This window comes from Ciconia boyciana, chromosome 1, assembly GCF_034638445.1.
Source record: "Ciconia boyciana chromosome 1, ASM3463844v1, whole genome shotgun sequence".
NCBI lineage: Eukaryota > Metazoa > Chordata > Aves > Ciconiiformes > Ciconiidae > Ciconia > Ciconia boyciana.
The window spans coordinates 133,606,845-133,628,117 of record NC_132934.1 but is presented as its reverse complement, the minus strand read 5'-3'; the positions used below and the strand labels follow the sequence as shown (position 1 = coordinate 133,628,117).

The following is a 21,273-nucleotide window of genomic DNA, read 5'->3' as shown; positions in this document are numbered from 1 at the left end:
CAAATCCAAAATAATCATTAATGTACAGCTCTAAAAAAAATAAAATCTTATGAGACGAGTTTCAGAGAAAGTTATAGCAATTCAGACTAGCTAGAAAAAGATATTTAAAAGTACTGGTTTTGAGAACAACATGCAGATTTTGCTTCTCACATAGTTTTGAGTCCATTTGACAAATACAGGTCCATTAACTGATTTACAGGTTACTAAAAATGAGAGGAAATTATTAAATGGATAACAGATGAGTCGAAGTCAATATACAATGCAATACTGAGACTTAATCTGGATTACTATGTATCATTTTGTATCATGATCTGTCTGTCCAGCATGTGAACATGTGCTGTAAATAAAATACAGAAAAGTGCTGCTAGTACTCTCAAGAGAATGAGAGCCTACCTTACACCAGTATCTCCAGCAGAGAGAAGACCTTCAATGGCTGTTTAAGTATAAAGAGCAAACAGGATTGATGAGACACCATGGGGAAAAAACCCAAAAAGCCATTTTAACTCACAAGGAGAGCGCTTGCACAACAGCAAGTGGTAAAAACTGGCCATTAATAAATTTAGGATAAAGTGTAAGGGAATGTTTCTAACCACAAGAGCAAAGAGATTCTCAAGCAGCATTCACTGGGCACAGCAACAATGCAATGCAGCTTCATAAACGCCAAATACGGGGCCTGCAAGAGTAAGGGGACTGGAACTATGAACTAAGAGGTGTTTTCCAAACTCACCTCATGCTCTTGCTCTCTCATTCATAAATACATCCATACATACACATACACACACATGTTAAGCAGACACTTTTTTCCCCCCAATTAATTTGAAGCTACTCAGAGTAACATCTCTGTCTCTTGTGGTTGATTAATATTCTGATATTTGTACTTTCTTGTATGCAAGTTTTTCCAGCAGTTCCCTCCAAGTACTCTCCTCCCTTGATTCTTTTACACCAGACAAGCCTTGAATTCATATTGCTGTCTTTCACAGAATGTGGATACTCTCCTCTCTGTAGCTGCCTACTTTAACAAACGGTTACTTATGACTTGTAATAAGTTAACATCTCACCTCTTCACAGTTAAAGGTCACTTCAGAAGTTGTGGGATATGGGGAGAAAGGAGGAGGGAGGGAAAGGCTATGCATAAAAGCATGGCCTGCAGAAAGCTAGAATTTGAAACAAAGAAACTCAACTAAAGGCACTAGAGTTCACTCAGCCTATTCCAGTGCTTCAAGAATCACAATTTCATAATGTTGCTAAAACCTCCTTCTTTATTCTTGGCATAAGTGCATGTGTGTGTAAGCAGTGGGAAAGGCATCATATTTTTAATTGGAGTGTGAAAAATGCTGTTCATTGAAAGAAAAAAATATGTAGTTATAAATAGAAGTGGAAACTAAACCCAACACTTCACTTGATTATACAGAAAAGGCATCGCTTGTTCTTAAGATACAGCCTCTAGGTGGGCCCAGAGTCTTATCCTCCATATTTCAACTAACACTCCTGTTTACTACTCCATAGTTGAGTGATCCCTATAGAGACAAAGTACTGTGATCAAACTAATTGTTTTTACAGACTCGCAGAATGGCTGAGGCAGGAAGGCACCTCTGGAGATCGCCTAGTTCAACCCCTTGGCTCAATGTAGGGTCAGTGAGAGCAGGATACTCAAGGCTGTTTCCACTTGGCTTTTAATCACATCCAAGGATGAAGGCTCCACAACATCTCTGGACAACCTGTTCCAGTGTTTGACCGGCCTCACAATAAAACATTTTTTCCTATGTTTAAATAGATTTTCTCACATTTCAATTCATGCCCATTGCCTCTCATCCTTTTACGGTCTCCTGCCAAGAGGACTCTGGCTCCACTTTCTTTACTCCACCACATCACACATTCAGACACATCTTTACTCCACACATCAATAACACCACCCTGAGCCTTCTCTTCTCCAGGCTAAACAGTCCCATCTCTCTCAGACTCTCCTCAGATGTCAGATGCTTCAGTCCCCCAACCATCTTCATGGCCCTTCACTGGACTTGCTCCAGTATCTCCATCTCTCTCTTGTACGGCAGAACCCAGAACCAAACACAACGCTCCAGATGTGCCTCACCAGAAAGGAGAGGAGGAGAAGGATCACCCCTCTCCACCTGCCTCCTGCCAATGCTCTGCCTGATGCAGGCCAGGAAGCTAGGAGCTGCCTTTGCCACAAGCACACATTGCTGCCTCATGGTCTACTTGCTGTCCACCAGCATCCCTGGGGTCCTTCTTGCCAAAGCTGCTTTCCAGCCACTCAGCCTGGGGCCATTCCTCTCCAGGTGCAGGACCTGGCATTTCCCTTTATTCACAAGGATCCTGTCAGCCCATTTCTCCAGCCTGTTGAGGCCTCTCTGAATGGCAGCACAACCCTCTGGTGTGTCAAGCACTCTTCCAGTTTGGCATCATCTGCAAACTTGCTGAAAGTGCACTCTGCCCTATCATTCAGGTCATTAGTGAAGATGCAGAGCAGCACAGGCTCTCTTATCCACCCCTGTGGCACATTGCCAGTGACCTGCCTCCAGCTGGAGCTCATGCTGCTGATCACAACCCTTTGAGCCTGGCACTTCAGCCAGTTCTCAGTCCACCTCACTGTCCATTTACCTGGTCTGCACTTCATCAGTTTGTCAGTGAGGATGATACGGGAGACAGTGTCAAAAGCTTTGCTGAAGTCAATGAAAACAACGTCCACTGCACTCCCCTCCTCCACCAAGTCAGATCTCATTGTAGAAAACTAACTGATTGGTCAGACATGACTTCCCCTTCATAAATCCATGCTGACTACTCCCAACCACCTTCTTGTCCCTCATAGGTTTGGAAATGGCTTCCAGGAGGTCAATGTGAGGCTTGAGTTCCCCAAATTCTCCTTTTCCTTTTTGAAAACATGAATGACTTTTGCTTTCTGCTAGTCCCCAGGAGCCTTCCCCAAGGTTTCTTCTGAGAAAACCAATTTTCCATCTGGAATTAATCTCCTCTGAAATTTACTTCTGGGTTAGGCATTATAGCAGATCTGTCTACTGTACCTTCATGATGTATGAATGAAAATAACACTTGTTTTTCAGATATCAGGCTGGGTTGCAGCAATGACGGAGAGAGGGGAGAATGCTTTGTACTGTGGAAGCAAATATGACCTAGAGTTACTGAATGACATTTGACAGAATAAAACAGGTCTCCCAAAAAAAACCCACTGCAAATAAAGTTATCTTTACTTTTGCAATCAATCATAACACAGACCGAGTATCCATGTGAGGGCAAGGAGTAGAAATGAAGCCATGTAAGACATAACTATTCAAGCAGTTCCAACACTCATTCTTAGACAGTCATGATTAGTTAATCATGCCACCTTTCAGATTAAAATGTATTCTTTAGAACATATATACATCCTGTCAGCTATGATAAAAGAAGTGACCATATATTATCTATATAAGAGCATCCAACCTTCCTGTGGGGAACTATGCTGTCACAGAGTTTTTGGCAAGAACCATAATCTGTCCACACTAATCTTTAACACAAGGCAGTGTGGCAGAATTGATACCTGAGAAGTTACCTTTCCTAAACTCAGGTACAGATGTTATGCTGAAGAACCTCTGAGAACAGTTTCCAACAGGTTAAGCTGGAAACAGCAAAAGGAAGGAAACGGTACAGGCTAGGAGCAGGATGTGAACAAGGTTCTAGAGAAGATCCCATGTAATCCACCACGTAGTTGGCAGGTATTAGAGCACTGCTTCTTCCAACTGTCATGGTTTAACCCCAGCCGGCAACTAAGCCCCACACAGCCGCTCACTCACTCCCCCCCGGTGGGATGGGGGAGAGAATGAGAAGAGTAAAAGTGAGAAAACTCATGGGTTGAGATAAAGACAGTTTAATAGCTAAAGCAAAAGCCACATGTGCAGGCAAAGCAAAACAAGGAATTCATTCACTACTTCCCATGGGCAGGCAGGTGTTCAGCCATCTCCAGGAAAGCAGGGCTCCATCACGCATAACGGTTACTTGGGAAGACAAACACCATAATTCCAAATGTCCTCCCATTGCTTCTTCTTCCCCAGCTTTATATACTGAGCATGACATCATATGGTATGGAATAGCCCTTTGGTCAGTTGGGGTCAGCTGTCCCAGCTGTGCCCCCTCCCAACTTCTTGTGCACCTGGCAGAGCATGGGGAGCTGAAAAGTCCTTGATTTAGTATAAGCACTACTTAGCAACAACTAAAACATCTCTGTCTTATCAACACTGTTTTCAGCACAAATCCAAAACATAGCCCTGTACTAGCTACTATAAAGAAAATTAACTCTATCCCAGCCAAAACCAGCACACCAACACTGTCAGAGATGCCTGAATTTACGTGGTTTGTCCTATGCCTATTTCTGCCATGTCTTTTCCTATTTATTCTGTTTCTTTCCTGAGCAAACTTTTGCTTCCTCAAACTTTGTTTAGTCACACCATCCTCACTACTTGCATGAAAGCAATCTAACACAGTACAAGCTGCACAGCTTTTCTCTCTGCACATAAGTGCACCCAGCAGAGAGGAGCTGCAAGGCAACACACCACTGAACACAACTTCAGTTTTGTGCTAGCATAGCTATGGTTTCTGCAGTGCACGGAAATGCTTCATTAACATTTTAAACAATGTCATTTGGTGCCCCAGCTACATTTCCTGTGATGGTCTGTACAGTGGAGTTAGCTTACTATGGGTTCATCTTAAAGAAGGTTTTCCAGATACCCTGTAGGTATCCCTTTCACTTAAAAAACACTAAAGAAACTGTTCAATCACTGCTTTCTAGTTGTCTCTAGTTGTCTCAACTGCTAACAGTTGAATACAAAAATAGAATTAATGCTAGTGTTTTATGACAAAGCAATAGTTATTTGGATCTTAAATACTGTCCTAGTATCTTGCACAACTTACACATCTGCCATTATTGCAGCCCTTTCACTTGAGAATAAAATCTGGATATGAACTACCCTCTGCTTCTTCCATTCACAGAATTCAAACCTTAAACTTCTTTCTGCACTCTTGGAAGACAGAAGAATGTATCGGGTAGAGAGGCAGGTGGCTAATAACTATATCCAAGAGCAGCTACATTTAACTAAGAGGCATAGCTGTAAATTCCTTGGAGAGAAGGAAAAAAAAGATACAAAAGGGGAAGAGAAAAAAGGAAGGGACTACGTTGCAACAATGAGCTATGTATGTCAGAAACAACCAAAGTGGAATTTCCTAAAATGGCACCTACTTGTAGACTTCTGCCAGCATAGCTGGCGCAGGAAGACTGGTAGGTGCGATTTGTAACTGAACCAGCAGAAGCCCCTACCACTGACTTAATTAAACTAGCTAAACTGGTTTAACTGATTGAGCTTTTACTGGTACAGCCTGTTCACTTGCTGTACTGGGTTTTACTAGATGGCCCTGAAGCAAAGCTTTGCTATATAGCTGCTTCACAGCAGAAGCTCTCTGGCAATACATGATACTAACACTCTTATAACCATGAAAGAACAATGGTACAGACAAAGCAAAAGAGATGCAAGTTCCTATCGCAAGTGAGGCTGCACATCCATAATGTTTACAAACAATTTGGTTTTGTATTATCTTATGCTATGTATTTTTGCAGCAGATAATATTTACACCATGGTATGTCCTCATTGAGAGGCATACTCATTCAGAGCAAAAGAAAAAATATTTTAAGTGGCCACTGTTAACATCACAAAAATCTAGGAGCTCTGTTGGTGGCACCAAATGATCTTTACTGGACAATTACTACTACGTTGATGTATTTTTTTTTTTTGCACACCTAGAAAAGCACTTGTAATTCATCACTCTCTATTTTCACTGAATCATTACTTGTGACACCTTTTCACAAGCCCTGTTTATGTGCATTTCCCTGAGAGTAGCAGGAATGCAAAAACTTACTACTTTGAGGTGAAATGATAGTATCAGTAGCAGCATAGCAGTAATAATGCTGTTTCAAGTTCAGGTCTCCTCCTGCTACTATGCATCATGCTCCAATGATGCGAGCTTCCCTTTTCTCTCAAGCAGTCTAACCAGCTAATATTAATTGGCCTTAACTAAAAATAATTGCCTGTAGCCAGTATTTATCTTTAATTTTGTTGTTCATTGCCAGATCTGATGAGGGGATACTGAGTCTGGGAGCCTAGTCAATTTTTCCAACAACGCAATCTATTAAGAGATAGTAATTTAGCCTCTCCCTGTAAACCTTGTTTGCACTTTATGAATGTCTGAAAACATCAGTAGGAAACAAATACATCTGTTAGCACTCATTAGCAAATGCTGGTGGTGTCAGCTGTGAAAACGCAAATCCATTCTCCCTGTCTGTCCCTCCACATACATTCTTCAATGGTAGGAGTTGAGTAGCTCATTTTAGTACAGACAGGCTCAAAGGCATGACCAAGAAAGCCTCCACTATTATAATAAGTCTTCAGATAAAACCCACTCTCTAACACAGCTATAATAAATCTTTTCTCTCATTCTTTATAGTGCTCAGTGTCATGGAGTTGCAATTTGACAGCAGAAGGACATGGTACAGAGACTGGAGAGGCAGGTTACCAACACGTAACTCCAGGCATGAGCAAGGAAGCCCTGAAGGAGTTCTTCAACCCTGTAACTTGTACACCCAGTTTCAGCTTCATGAGAAAATAAAACCCACACAGAAGCTGCTGGGTGGGGGAGTGAGAAGAGAAGGCCAGCTTCTAATGGAAACACATGAACGTTAAAAAAAAAACTGCTGGGGAGTAGAGTATACCCACTTTAAAGAGACCAAACAAAAATTACCCTTTTCTAAATGTCTGAATACTCACTAAGGAAACAATGAAAAGGTAAAAATCCCAGCACAAAGAAATGGGGTCAATGGGGAGCATCACTGCAAGTGTCACCAAAGTTTAGAAGGGAGAGCCACACATGACCTACTTGCTTTGAAAAACTCTGTTTCAGATATAGAAGATCAGCATTATTCAATTGCCTAGTGGAGGAAAAAAGGTGGAATTAATGAACGAGACCAGAGAATACATTTCCTTTCTTTCTCTCTATTTTGTAAAATAAAAGTCCCTTTAAAAATATTTTTTGATACCTTAACTTGTATGTTCTGGTTTTAGACCTAGTGTCTATTTCTGCATACCACACACATACGTTATGCATGTCTACTGCATGCACATACATGTATTGCTGAAAACATTTTGAAAGGGATTATATTCAAAACAAGAGCTTCTATTTTACAGTTTAATGAGGCATACCTCTCCCTCCACTTACTCAAAATTTTCCTCTGATGTCCACCAGACAGTTTGCCAAGATTCTCTAAAAAATTTTCACATTGTCTGAAAGGCTGCAGAACTTCAAATGACCCACTAAAAACATGTGGGCTGACAACACAGAAATTGCGAAGCTTTCTACACAGAACCGCAGAGCAATTAAGGACTATGAAATGCGGTGCTCAGTCCTGCAAGAATTGGTGCATGTAAGCAGTTGTATCCTCCTAGTCACTCCATCAACTTCAGTGAACTACTTGTATAGGGAATTTATTTCTGTACAATAGTTTTTAAAGGATCTGCCCTCAGCTGTTCACTTAAGGAGGTTTCAAAGTAGATATGATCTTTCCTTCTGCAGGGAAAAATACTGGCGATATCTCAGAACAAGCTAACACAAATCCTAACTCCTTCCAGGACTTTAGTTTAGCTTTAGCATTCTGTACATTTACAAAACATCAGTAACAAACCAGTTTTTGGTTTTGAATTAACAGTCATTATTTGTGACAATCTGTTCATGAGAACTGATCAACTCAAATTCACAACCATAGGCTTTCAGGTGCTTTCAGTTTGAAAGTACAGATCCCACAGAGTCAAAGAAAGGTAAACAGAGAAAAGTACACCACAGAGCATTCTGAATAGACTGAAGGTTGCAAATTGAAGCAGCTGTGTGGGAACAGAGGAAAACAACTGAGCATATGCCCTTTTGTACATGCGCAACAGAACATTTCAGGTAGTTCCACTTGTAAGTACTTTTTTCCATGAAACAAATTGTACAGAAAATATTCAACTAAATTTTAGAAGTAGACTCCTCTGAAGCAAAAAAGTGAAGCATTAAAAAATTTGCTGAAAGCTACATTGAGACACATATGCAGCTTTTTGGTGGGTGAATTTTAGATATTTTTTATTCAAGATAGTAAACATAGTAGTTCTGAATTACAGGCATTTTTCCATCTATATTTCTCTAATTCAACCCAGGAAGGAGAACATCTCAGGTCATCTTAGAAGGACTTTTAAAGGAGGAACAGGTTACATTTTGTCTTCATGCTTGATAGTACAATAAAATTGAGACATAGGACATTAAGGAAGGATAAAGAAAACACTAAGATTTGCATCTTACCTTCTTCTGTCTATAGTTATTAGGCATTCATTGGGCCAGTGATTTGGGACCGGCTACTGACAGTGTATGAACCATGTCTCTAAAGTGCCATGGCCACGTAATGCAGACAACATGACAGCAACATGCAGTAAGATGGGCAGTCTGCTCACATGCTGCCAGGGTCCTGGGGGCAGCATGATAAGGACACTTGGGATGAGAGAACAAAAACCAAAAAAACCCTTCAAGCAACCAAAAAGCTGATAAACACAGGTGGCAAAAGGAAAGCTGGATGACATGATGCTCTTGGCTCCAAGTAGGAAGAGAATAATTTTCAGCCAAAAGGATAAAAAGGAGTTTCATTTGCTTTGCGCTATCAATTAATAAGTAAATACTGACAGATAAATCAGACTGCCTAAACTCACCTAAGCATGTCTAAAAGGGAAACCAAGGCTTAGCTAAGCTGGTTATCATGAACCAGCCAAAATAATGGCAATAACTTGTAACCATAAGCAATCATTAAAGTTATGAAAGGAGTTTCTGTTTTAGAGATGGTTTCTGTTGAAAGGGTGTTTTTAATCAGGGTTTTTGATAATACTGGCCTATAGCCTCTGGGAAGGTGAATCCAAGTTCTCTGGAAGAACGAGTACTAAATTAATCTTTCAAAGATGCAGTGAGTCCCCATGCAGTGGGAAATGGAGAAATCAAGGTTTTGTGAAGCAGCAGATATGTACACTCAATACCTTGCACAGTCTTGAATGACTTGTGATGCATTTATTTCTCTCAATAGTCCCAGTCAAAAAAAAAAAAAAAAATCAATCAATAAAAGCAGAAATCATTACCACCTTCTGTAAAGATGACAGGTTTGCCTTGTTCCTTCTCCCTGGGTGGGAGGTACCAATGTTTGGTTTTTTTTAAATGTATGCTCTACTCGTTTCTTCCTTCCCATCCCTCACTACCTCCCATCACAACCACTGGCACTAAGTATCCATCACTGAAGAAGTAGTCTGAAGTCAGAGTGAGTAAATAACTCATCCTATTACATGATGGTAGTTTACGTGCACCTTTGTCTTTTCCAAGGATAACTGAATTACTATAGTGTCTATATATAAACAATAATATATTTCATATGGTTGTAACAGAGCCAAAAAATGAGAATTAAGAGACTCACATACACTTGTTTCTTTCCAACTCTGAAGAGAACAACATGTGCTGATCATAAACCTAAACTGCTCTAATATACTGTCATATTATGATTTTATTAACAGTGCCAGTGAAGTTCTACTAGAGTAAATAATTAGGTGACGGCAGGAAATGGGAGACCCTTTAAGGACTCGGTCTCCACCATCAGCTTCCCAAATACTTCCCAAAAGAGTCTAGGAGGGGATTGCAGCACTTACAGACACTGAATATAAAGATAGCTAATTAGTCACATACTACTTCCAATAGCAAATAATGCAAATAGTTTGCCATTCCAGTTGATATGCAGTTTATAAAAGCATGAAAGCTGTTATATCAAAGCTGCTAAATAGGCTACACACGATACTTCAGAAAACAGCAGCACTTCAGTACATAGAAGTAAAAACCCAAAACAACAAGGAAAACCCCCCCAAAAAAAAATCAGCACCACTAAACAACCCCCCCCACATATGCACATATACTAACTGTTAATAAATTACAGTGTTTGATCAGGACAGGAATATTCAGAAGTAAACAGTATCATTAAGTCATGACAGCAGCAGTTAGAACAGCTAGTCTTACAATCCCCGATTGCTTTCTTTTTCCCACATGTCCCTCTTGCTCTCATCTTCATTCTTACTGTTAATGTTACTTAACACTTAAGTAATATAAACTGAAAGACAATCAGTAGATGTAGTCTGGATACAGGTTGGATTGTTCTAATGGAGTAAATGGAATATTTGGCAGACTAAGCCTAAATGCAAGCACAACCCTTCACAATTATGGTTATTAAATGCTATAGTTACAGCACAGGCATCCAGAATACTGTTTCTCTTATACCCTTTTTTGCAAACAAACATTAAAAATATCAAAATCAGATAATGTTTCCTAAAGTTGAGGGAATCTATCTCAGAGCTATGGAATTAAATTGCAAGAAAGGTGAAAATATCAACAAGTATTCTCACACTAGCTTCAAACAGCAGTGGAATTGAACTGCAATTCAGTTTCTAGGAGCTTGTGGTTTTTGTTATTGTGTTTTAAGAATTCTAACGAGGTTTTTGGTCCTGTCAGGAAAAATCAGATACACAGCTGTACTCTCTGTAAATCCCAAATTGTAGAAGTACGTTTTGCAAGATATTTGTATGCAAATGCTGCTAAGCACCTCTACAGATTCTACCTACAGAGAAGAGTTTCTCATAGCAGCCTGCTCCAAAAGTAAAACAATTGCCAGAACAAGCGTAAAAAAGAATCAGACCAAAATACATGGATTACTAACATACCCACCCCACACATAAACAAGCTACAGAGAAAATAAAAACATCCAGAGCTTGGAAAGTTGCCAGGAAAAAAAAAAAAAAAAAAAGAAATTGACTTCAGGGAAGAGAAAGTATAAGGTCAGGACACCTTCTCTTTGCCTCCCAACCTTTTAGGACTAGGTTGGAGAAATGCCATCAACCATCTAATCCTGCCAATTCTCTAAATCCTTATGGAAACTACTTTAAGAGCCTATTGCCAAAACGACTTCCCTGGGTAACAGGGATTGACTTCCCTGTGTAACACACAGTTCCAAATAATAATATATAAATAAGTTCTGAGGAAATTGAAGCTGCTTTAAAGAATTATGATATTACAGCTCCAAAGAACTTATATCTTTGAAAATATAACTTCTAGATAGCACATTTGGTCCTTGTTTCAATCTCTGATTAGGTTCTCCTCATCGTCATGGCTTGGTGCCTCAGGAAGGGGAAAAAAAAAAAAAAAAAAAAGTGTTTAGTTTCCCTTTAGGCATAAAATTATATATTTTTTTAAATTTACAATTTAAACAACAGCATATTTTAAACAGAAATACTCTACAGAGGTTTTCTTAAGAATACAAAAGACAGACCTGAGCAAAAAGAGGAAATAATCAAGTCTTCTTAGTATATCAATTTATACTACCTACACTGAACTCTATCAGTGAAGCAATATTATGTATATTTAAATAAGAATATTTCTTTTTATTTTTTTTAAACATCAGCAATTACAATGCATATTAAAGAATGAAAAGCAACACATTTTGTTTTCAAACTCTTAAATTTTCACCAGTTCTATCAATATATAATTACAATTAAGCCACTGCCTTTTCAGAAGGTTACCTTTTACTAATAACTTGTTGCAATATAAAGTACTAGTCACTAAAAGCTAGTAAAAACCTTAACACTGAAGCTTCACGTTACCATGTGTCCACTGCATAACTGTCGCACGCATTTCAAACCCTCTTACTTTTGCATAGTTCTTATGGTGGTTCCCACAAAACATCCAACAGCTGACAGCCCCAAACAGCAACCCTTCTTTCCTCTCTGTTCTCCCCTCCCAGTAATCCCCCCCTCAAAGCCTGGCATCGAAACATATCCAACAAACTGATCACCACAGGACAGCCAACACCACACTTGCCCCCATGACAAACATACGGGATCCATTCTGCTGACTGCAATGAGCACGGCACCCTTCCCATTCAGCCAAGAACATCACCAGTTCCCTGCGACAGGGAATGGGAAAGAGCCTCTGTTGCTGCCAGGGAGTCTCACATCACTTCCAGGCCAAACACCCAGGGCAGCTGCCTCACTGGGAGCTCACCCACCTCCTCTGAAGCCAGATGAACAGGTTGAGGCGTGACAGTATTTGTAATCATGCCCTGGGCATCCAGGACGGCCCAGAGTGCTGCTGCTGTTCTGTGCTGAATTCCCTTTGAAGAGTGAACACTGCCAAGTCAGAGACTATTGACTGGTACAAGACCATCTTGGTGGATCTGTGTCTTTGGGGGGGGGAGATGGGCTGGGAGAGGAAGAAAGACTTCATTTTACTAGTTTTGCTTTCACCTTTGTAAGACTAATAACAGCAGCAATAATAAATAATAACACATCAGTGATGCTATGTTTCTCCCCACAAAATCTTCATTGCTGTTGACAGAAACAAAAGCTCAAAGAGACAACATTTTTACATGATGGAACCTATCTGAAAGTTTCTTTCACCAATTATATTCCCTTGTATTTCACCATAAGGATAACAACTTTAATGGTCATACCCAGAACCTGGAATAAGAAACTAGGACTCCTGGCTCTCATTCACAAGATGACATAACAGTCAGGATGCCACGATCTAAAACATTTCCCAAGAACAAATACATAGACAGTTTTCTAGTCAGATTTCCAATAAAAAAGCTCAGTAATTGAACTGCGAATTCCTGCCAAGTACATAAAAAAAACACATAATAATTCACTGACCCATAAAGCAAGTTATCTTTTCAGGTAGAGACAGAAATAACACCTCTTTCCCTAGTCTGCATATAACCTCAGTGCCTCGGCAGATGCCACAACTTTGAGAAGTGGCTACTTAGGCAAAGCTGACCCAGACATCGCTTAATTAATAGTATTCAGGGTACTTAGGAGAGCAGTGAAGGTGATACGAACCTACAAGCCCTGAAGTAAAGGCGGGCACAGCAGTATCAGAGAGTGCAGTGGCAAAGCAGGAGGGAAGGACAACAGGAGCTGGTCGGTTCTCCAACCTGACGGGTACCAAGCAGCAGCTGGAGGGCTGGGCAAGCAGAAAGCACTGCAGGAACCAAAATGTTCTGGGACATGGGCAATATTTTCTTTTCCCTCCCAGGAGCCAAACTACAGCTGTAAAGGGCCCCTGCATGAGCACAAGCCCAGTCTTATGACAGGTTTTAGGAAAGCACTAGTAGGAATGGGTAGGGGTGTGTGGGGTGCATAGCAAGCACAAGGGTCTCAGCTTCATTCATGATTCCCTGCAGCCTCTGACTGGTTGTGAAGATTAAAACCAACCAACCAAAACATATAGAGAAGAAAATTAAATGACAAGCAACAGATAAGGATCTCCACTGTGTACCTATGATTCAGCATGAACATTCACCCTGACATCCTACAACTAATTTGCACTATTTAAAGACTGTATTCTGCTTGTGTAACAAGAAATCCAAGTTGCTGTTCTGACCTGAGGCAGCAGTACAGTTACACAAACACCCTGTCCCGTTTCATTGATTCTAAAACCCAAACTGTACACTACAATTTCAAAAATAAATACCACCACGCTTCTTGCTAACTTTAAAATAAATGTACCTCCCCAATTCTGCCAGCAATATTGGCAAGTCCTCTGGAGTACAGTCAAGCCTGAAGGTTGTCACATGCAGCACATTCAGTTTACCAATATAATGCTACCCAAGCCACATAGAATTGGGTCTGTAAATTAAAACCAGCAAGCATGGCTCTGCACCACAGTTTCCTGCTTTCTACATCTTCATCTGCTATCAGCAAAATCTAACTGTCTCAGATGCTCTCACACTCACAAACACAATTTTACACTGCGGAGCATGGCTAGAAAAGGAATTTGTTAAAATAAGACCAGAAAAAAATAAAAAGCCTCCTGTCTGTCTCCTAATGGCATTTAAAAAAAAACGCTAATATACTACACATGGTCCACATTTTCTTTATTTTCTGGTTATAAAAGTAAGGATTTTGGATTTCAAATTGAAGTTTTCAAGCTAGAAAGATACCGAAGACCAACTTTATACCATGCAAATGAACTACACTGCAATCACGCTTGCTACCTCCTCTTTTTCAACTGCGTAACTGAGGAGTAAAACAGACAACCAGAAACAGTACATAATTCTCCACTTATACTTCTATTTCTCTACCTGAAAAATTGAAAGAAAACAGAAAAGATGACAACAAGATACACATTTCATACATTCCTTACGATAAATTCAGCATCACTATCTCTAACAAAAGTAGATATCTATAAAGGCTGACAGAGGTTAAGTTAGATCTTAAAGAGGGACCAAAGAATTTTCTCATATTTAAACAAAATTCTTCCACAAAATCTTCCAAGTGACCATAGCTGCAGACTAATAGGCAGTGAAAATGGAAAGAGAAAATAAATTTCAAATACCTTTTCTGTTACACCTTGCATATTGAATTGCAGAGCATAAGAGGGGTATGAATCTGTGTTTTTTCGTGTCTGTATGTATAAAAATATATAAAATTCAGAGCAGTTGTTTTGCAGATTCAAGAACAGGAAGCACCTCTGATATAACTTCACAGTGAAAGTCCCCTGAAAAAAATAACTGTACATGTACTGCGTACATATCATTGCTACCTCCCCTTTCCTCTTTCTCACATCTGTCTTTAGACAACTCCTCTTCAATGGTCTCTTAATTTGCATTTACTCTGTGAAATTTAAAACCACTTTTGCTACAGGCAACTCTAAATGTCTTTTCCACATCTCAACCTAGTGCTCCCTTGAAAAATATTTATTATTTTCTTAAGTAACACTTTGTATTAATGTCTTTTCATAAACATTCCAACAGATTGCATTTCCCTAATTTTTCTATTTTCGATTTGTACATCTTTTCTTCCAAACTTCCCTTCAGACTGCTCTTCCAGAATCTATGCACACATGCTAACCAAGACCACTCAGGGCTCTTTACTGTGTTAATTCAGTGGTTTCAATTCAGCCCAAACATTCAATTTTTGCAAAACCCAACAGTTTCTTTGGAATGTCATCATGAATTTATTCAAAAGAAAATCAAATCAAATAGGAAAGAAAAGCTATTTTCCATAAGAAATTATTCCCTCTTGAAGGTAGAATGCAAAGTACCTCAAGAATTTCATTAGAGATTTTTACCTCTGAATAACTTTCTCAAGTAACTACTCTTACAACCAATTCTGATAAGCAATGGGAATTTGGAGTTGCATTCAGCTCCACCACTCATCTGTAGCAACCTTTTTTGCCTGCCTCTCAATTACCTTGCTGACACAACAGAACAGCAATGGGGCATGAACTGATTCCTGGTGAGCTCCACTCTGCATGCACTTGTTAAAAAATTTTCCATAACTGAAAGAGAAAGTTTACAATTACTTATAATCTTAGTGGACAGAATGATTACGCTCAACAAGCTTTCTAATGGGACTGCTGTTCTGTTTGACTATAGGTCTCCAGATACAAGGAGATTTACACAGTAAAAACTGAAGAAAAATAAAGGTTTTCACTCAAGATATTCACAAACTAACTATACTTTTAGGAAGTTTGTATCCTCCATTCCATGTTACCTAATTTAGAGAGGGAATGCTCAACTATGAAAAACATATTTGACTTTGTGTTCAAGCTGAGAATGAGGAAGAATTTAATGTGGTTTTTAGTTCTTTAGAAAACAGCCCTGGATGCTGATTTAAAAAAAAAAAAAAAAGGGGGGGGGGGGAAGAGCAGGTAGTGATATTTTATGAGAACATAAAATCCAAAACATTTATTGTTGTTTTAGAGCTTTCTATTGAGAAAAAGCTATTTATTTTTCAATTATGTGGCACGATGCCACAGTTTGAAGTCATTTTGGAAAGAAGAGGCCTTAAAAATTAGCTACTAAGGGGGAGAGCTTGCAAACATTCATACTTAGATTATGATATGTTCATAACAAATTCATAGGCTGCATTTATTTAGGACACTAAATCCAACACCTCCTAAAATCAGCAGCAGATTTCAAGTATCAGCCAAGAGAAAGTTTAGAGGAAGTCTGCTTTTGTCCCACAGAACTTCACAGTTCAAAGTTCAAGCAGAAAAATATTATCAATACACAATGAGTCCCAAAATAGTTTCCTCCTCCTACCCCGAAGTGTGGATTTTCAGAGGCTAACAAGAAACAGGGTATTCATTTTCTTCCTCCACTCCCTTTCATCTCCTTGAGGCTGTTACTTGCTCCTAATCATTGCCACCTGACAGACACAGAGCTGTTCTTTCTTCTCGGCAATGACAACGAGGATTAGGATGCGTACATTTGTCTCCTCAGGAACACCTGAGGCTCCCGTGTCCACTACAGGCTCGGTAAGTTTCCCACCAAATCAATTCCCCAAATTACCTCAACATATGCAGTGTTATTGAAGCAAAATGAAATAACTTCATTATATGCATATGTCTAAACACACAACAGGCTCACACAGTTAGAAGAAGAAAAAAACAAAGAAAAGATACTTATACCCTTGGAAAGGGGAAAGTCCCCAAGATCCTCTGAAACTGTAGTAACAGATTAACATAAAACCAATTTATGTAATTTATTGTAGTTCTTGCTCTCTTTTCCATAGTAGAGAGCCAAGTTTATGGAGGTTTATAGAAACTAACAGCTTAGGTCTGCAATGACAAATCAAGGAGGCCTAGAGGTACTAACAGCTAGTCTCATATGTGCAGACATACGAGCACACACACAAATGCCCAGTAAAAAAAGACATGTATTTCTAAAACTTTGAATGGCTTTCCTAAAACCAGTATTACTGCAAGTTCTTTGATACATTACATGAAATACAAAGTAATGATTTTTTTTTCTTTTTTTTTTTTTAAAGTTTTTATAGGCAACTCTTTGGAAAAATACACTTTAATTATTCTCAACTAGTTTAGACAGGAATAAGTATTCACAAAAAGCTTCTATAAAGCCTAAGAAAGCACTCTGGAGAAGAAGTAGCAGTAACAGAGAAGAGAAAATATTGCAAATGCCACGAGATATAAGTTGTTCTAGAATAAGCACTTTGTTCCCAGACCACATAGTCAAACACAATCACTGAATGGCAGAGAAATGTAGGGGTAGCTACTTTTATTTTCAGTATATCAAAACTACATTGTCTTTGCAAAGGAAGTAAACTTTTCTTTGTAACATAGCCTCAATAGAACATTGTATTGCAATATATTATGGTTTTGGATATAAGAAATATTATGATATAAAAGCTGATATTTTGCCTAAACAGCGCAGTACACAAAACGTATACACACAATACAAGAACAGTTCCACTTTGTACTCACTCTTACAAAGTTGTCAGGGAACAAACCTCTTCTGCCTTTGAGCTGTCCTTCCCACCAGCCTCCATCATCTTTCTTGATATTGGTGATTATGTCACCTACAGTGATTGTCAGCTCATCATCATGTTGAGCTTTGTAGTCAAACTCCACTATCGCCTCCACTAAAAGAGAAACACACATATGCTTAATTATTGACTACATTTAAGTTTCCATGCCTGTGAAAAGAATAAGAAAACACCAATCCAATTATACATTCTCAGTGAAAGTAATATATTCAGCTTAACCAAGAGAGCATATCAAATAGGCAACATGTAATGGTAACATTTTGTGGGTAACTGCTACAAGACAGGCCAAAGGAAAAAAAAAAACAAAACAAACACAGGAATGCTTATCATGGTTAAGGCAACAAATGGCATGCATTTTTCTTTACTGTTTAAAGGAAATTAATTTGTGATGCTTCAGCAGTATCTACTCTGGCAGCATTACAAAGTTTATTTTTATTTCTTGGACAACATTTTAGCTTTTGTGCACGGGACTCCTGAAGCATTTTATTTCTGGAAAGGTTCTCAAATCTATAAGCATCCCAAGTCACTGCACTTACTTTGCTAAATACAACACTATTAACCTAAAGAGTATTTAACAAGAATTTTTTGCATCATGGTCAGTTTCACTGTTGTTTATACAGAAATGCAGAGCTTTGCTGCATGAACATGTTCTCGCAGGGTTTCATCAAAGGGAGAAAAATTTACTTTCACTTGTGATTATGCACCAGAGGATCTGAAGATGAAATGCTCCTACTGCTCTGAATGTCTGCTATCAGAGAGGTGTGTTACAAGCTTGCTATCATTATATGGTGTGTCTTTGTCTTTTCCTGGGAGGACTCCCCATCCCTTGAAACCATACACACAACAAAGTCCCTGTAGAGAATTAAGGAAGTCAAAGACAGAAAAAATCCTTTGGAGAATCAAAAATAATAGACCTGGGGTATTCAAATATGGAAGCCATAGTTATATTTAGTGGTTCACCAAGTATCTACTAGGAGGAGTCAGATTGACAAGGTCAAGGATAGTCATATTTATAAAGCCTTACTCCTGTTTTCTTCAGTGGAAAACCATGTCCCAGGATGTTCCACCAAACATTTAGCACTTCAACCATCAGAACAGCAAAATGAGAACTAGTAATAGGCATCTGCTTTCTGCACAAACTACTGTGCTATGTAAACCCTGCAAGATGTGGCCAGCAAACAGGCAATACAACTCACAAAGCAAAGCTAACCATTACACCACAGACAGTAAAAAGTTTCTGCCTAAATAACAGAAGCCCTGAGGACTAAACTGAATTAAGCTGATAGGAAAGCAGAGTTATTCCTTTCCACCCCCAAAATGTCACACAGACACAGTGCTGAATATCTCCCTCCCTCCCCCAGCGCCTGCAAGTCATAGCTAAAAGAGTGTTCTGACTTTCGGATACATCCCAGACACAAGGCTATGGCTGATAATATTCATCTATTGCTGCTTCTGTGAAGCCCAAAGACATTATAAAACCAGTTCACAAGACGCCTGCTAAACTACATAATGAACAGCAAAAGAGAAGGAGTGGCACCACACATTACAAGCTGACATGCAAACAGAACTTGAAAAATGTACCACTGAAACTTAACTGAAAAATCAGTCATTCAGGCTGGGAGGGACCTCAGGTGTCTAGTTCAGCTTTCTGTTCAAAGCAGGACCAGCTCTGAGGTCAAACCAGGTTGCTCAAGGCTTTGCCCACATGGGTCTTGAAAACCTCCAAGGACAGAGGTAGGGCACGCAGCACAAGCTGCTCCACTGCCTGACTGGGAGAAAAGTTTTCTTTCTACAGTTCATTGGAACCTTTCTTGTTTCAATTTACATCCACTGGTCTTGTTGTCCCACCATGCACTGCTGTGAAGAGCCTGACTCCATCTTCTTGACAACCTCCTTGTAGGTATTGTAAGGCTGCTGTTAGGACCTCCTGTTTTCTCTTCTCCAAGCTAGACAATCGGAGTTCCTCTAGCCTCAGGTCCCTCCACTCTTTAGCATATCAACTGTTACACCAATTTTGTATCAACCACAGACTTGAGAGGAGTGCACTCCAATGCCTTCTCCAGTAATTGATAAAGATGTTAAACAGAACAGGTCCCAGGACAGCCCCTGGTGGTACTCCATTTATTATTATCTTGCAACTACGGGACAACCCATTAACTACTACCCAAATCACACAACATTTAGGGTTGGAAGGCACCTCTGTAAACCAAACCCCCTTATTCAAAGCAGAGACAGCTAAAGCGCAGGTTGCTCAGGACCTTATGCAGCCAGGTTTTTAATATCTTTAAGGATGGAAATCCCAGTGTTCAATCATCCTTAAGGTCAAAAAGGTTTTCTTATGTTTAAAGGGATTTTCTCACATTTCAATTCATGCCCATTGCCTCTCATCCTTTTACGGTCTCCTGCCAAGAGGACTCTGGCTCCACTTTCTTTACTCCACCACATCACACATTCAGACACATCTTTACTCCACACATCAATAACACCACCCTGAGCCTTCTCTTCTCCAGGCTAAACAGTCCCATCTCTCTCAGACTCTCCTCAGATGTCAGATGCTTCAGTCCCCCAACCATCTTCATGGCCCTTCACTGGACTTGCTCCAGTATCTCCATCTCTCTCTTGTACGGCAGAACCCAGAACCAAACACAACGCTCCAGATGTGCCTCACCAGAAAGGAGAGGAGGAGAAGGATCACCCCTCTCCACCTGCCTCCTGCCAATGCTCTGCCTGATGCAGGCCAGGAAGCTAGGAGCTGCCTTTGCCACAAGCACACATTGCTGCCTCATGGTCTACTTGCTGTCCACCAGCATCCCTGGGGTCCTTCTTGCCAAAGCTGCTTTCCAGCCACTCAGCCTGGGGCCATTCCTCTCCAGGTGCAGGACCTGGCATTTCCCTTTATTCACAAGGATCCTGTCAGCCCATTTCTCCAGCCTGTTGAGGCCTCTCTGAATGGCAGCACAACCCTCTGGTGTGTCAAGCACTCTTCCAGTTTGGCATCATCTGCAAACTTGCTGAAAGTGCACTCTGCCCTATCATTCAGGTCATTAGTGAAGATGCAGAGCAGCACAGGCTCTCTTATCCACCCCTGTGGCACATTGCCAGTGACCTGCCTCCAGCTGGAGCTCATGCTGCTGATCACAACCCTTTGAGCCTGGCACTTCAGCCAGTTCTCAGTCCACCTCACTGTCCATTTACCTGGTCTGCACTTCATCAGTTTGTCAGTGAGGATGATACGGGAGACAGTGTCAAAAGCTTTGCTGAAGTCAATGAAAACAACGTCCACTGCACTCCCCTCCTCCACCAAGTCAGATCTCATTGTAGAAAACTAACTGATTGGTCAGACATGACTTCCCCTTCATAAATCCATGCTGACTACTCCCAACCACCTTCTTGTCCCTCATAGGTTTGGAAATGGCTTCCAGGATTATTTGCTCCATCACCTTCCAAGGTGTCAACATGAGGCTGACCAGCCTGTAGTTCTCAGCAAAAAGGAGGCTTCTTGCTCTTCCTCAAGACAGGAGTTACATTTGCTTTCTTCCAGTCTTAAGGTACCTCTCCCAATCACAATAACCTTTCAAAGACTATCAAGAGTGGCCTACCAATATCAGTTAGCTCCCTCAGCACATACCCCACCAGGGCCATGGCCTTGCATATGTCCAGTTTGTTTAAATATTCCCTAATCTGATTCTCCTCCATCGAGGGTAGGTCTATGTTGCCCTGGACTTTCCCACTGGTTTCAGGGGCCTGGGATTGCTGAAGGCCAGTATTACTATTAAAGACTGATGTAAGGCATTAAGTACCTCTGTGACAAGGCCCTCATTCCCATTCAGCAGCA

General features: G+C 40.2%; 1 protein-coding gene across 5 annotated transcripts in view; it reads right to left on the bottom strand.

Annotated features, from left to right (window-relative positions):
- Positions 1–21,273, bottom strand: part of SH3KBP1 (SH3 domain containing kinase binding protein 1) — a 233,539-nt gene that overhangs the window by 189,503 nt on the left and 22,763 nt on the right. For 2 of the 5 annotated variants that reach the window (XM_072849072.1, XM_072849051.1), the window contains exon 2: positions 17,377–17,534. In XM_072849072.1, coding sequence (XP_072705173.1) covers positions 17,377–17,534 — 158 coding nt within the window. Of the gene's footprint in view, positions 1–15,341; positions 15,420–17,376; positions 17,535–21,273 lie in introns of those variants that run through there. The other 3 variants (XM_072849070.1, XM_072849063.1, XM_072849056.1) reach the window with 2 other exon arrangements.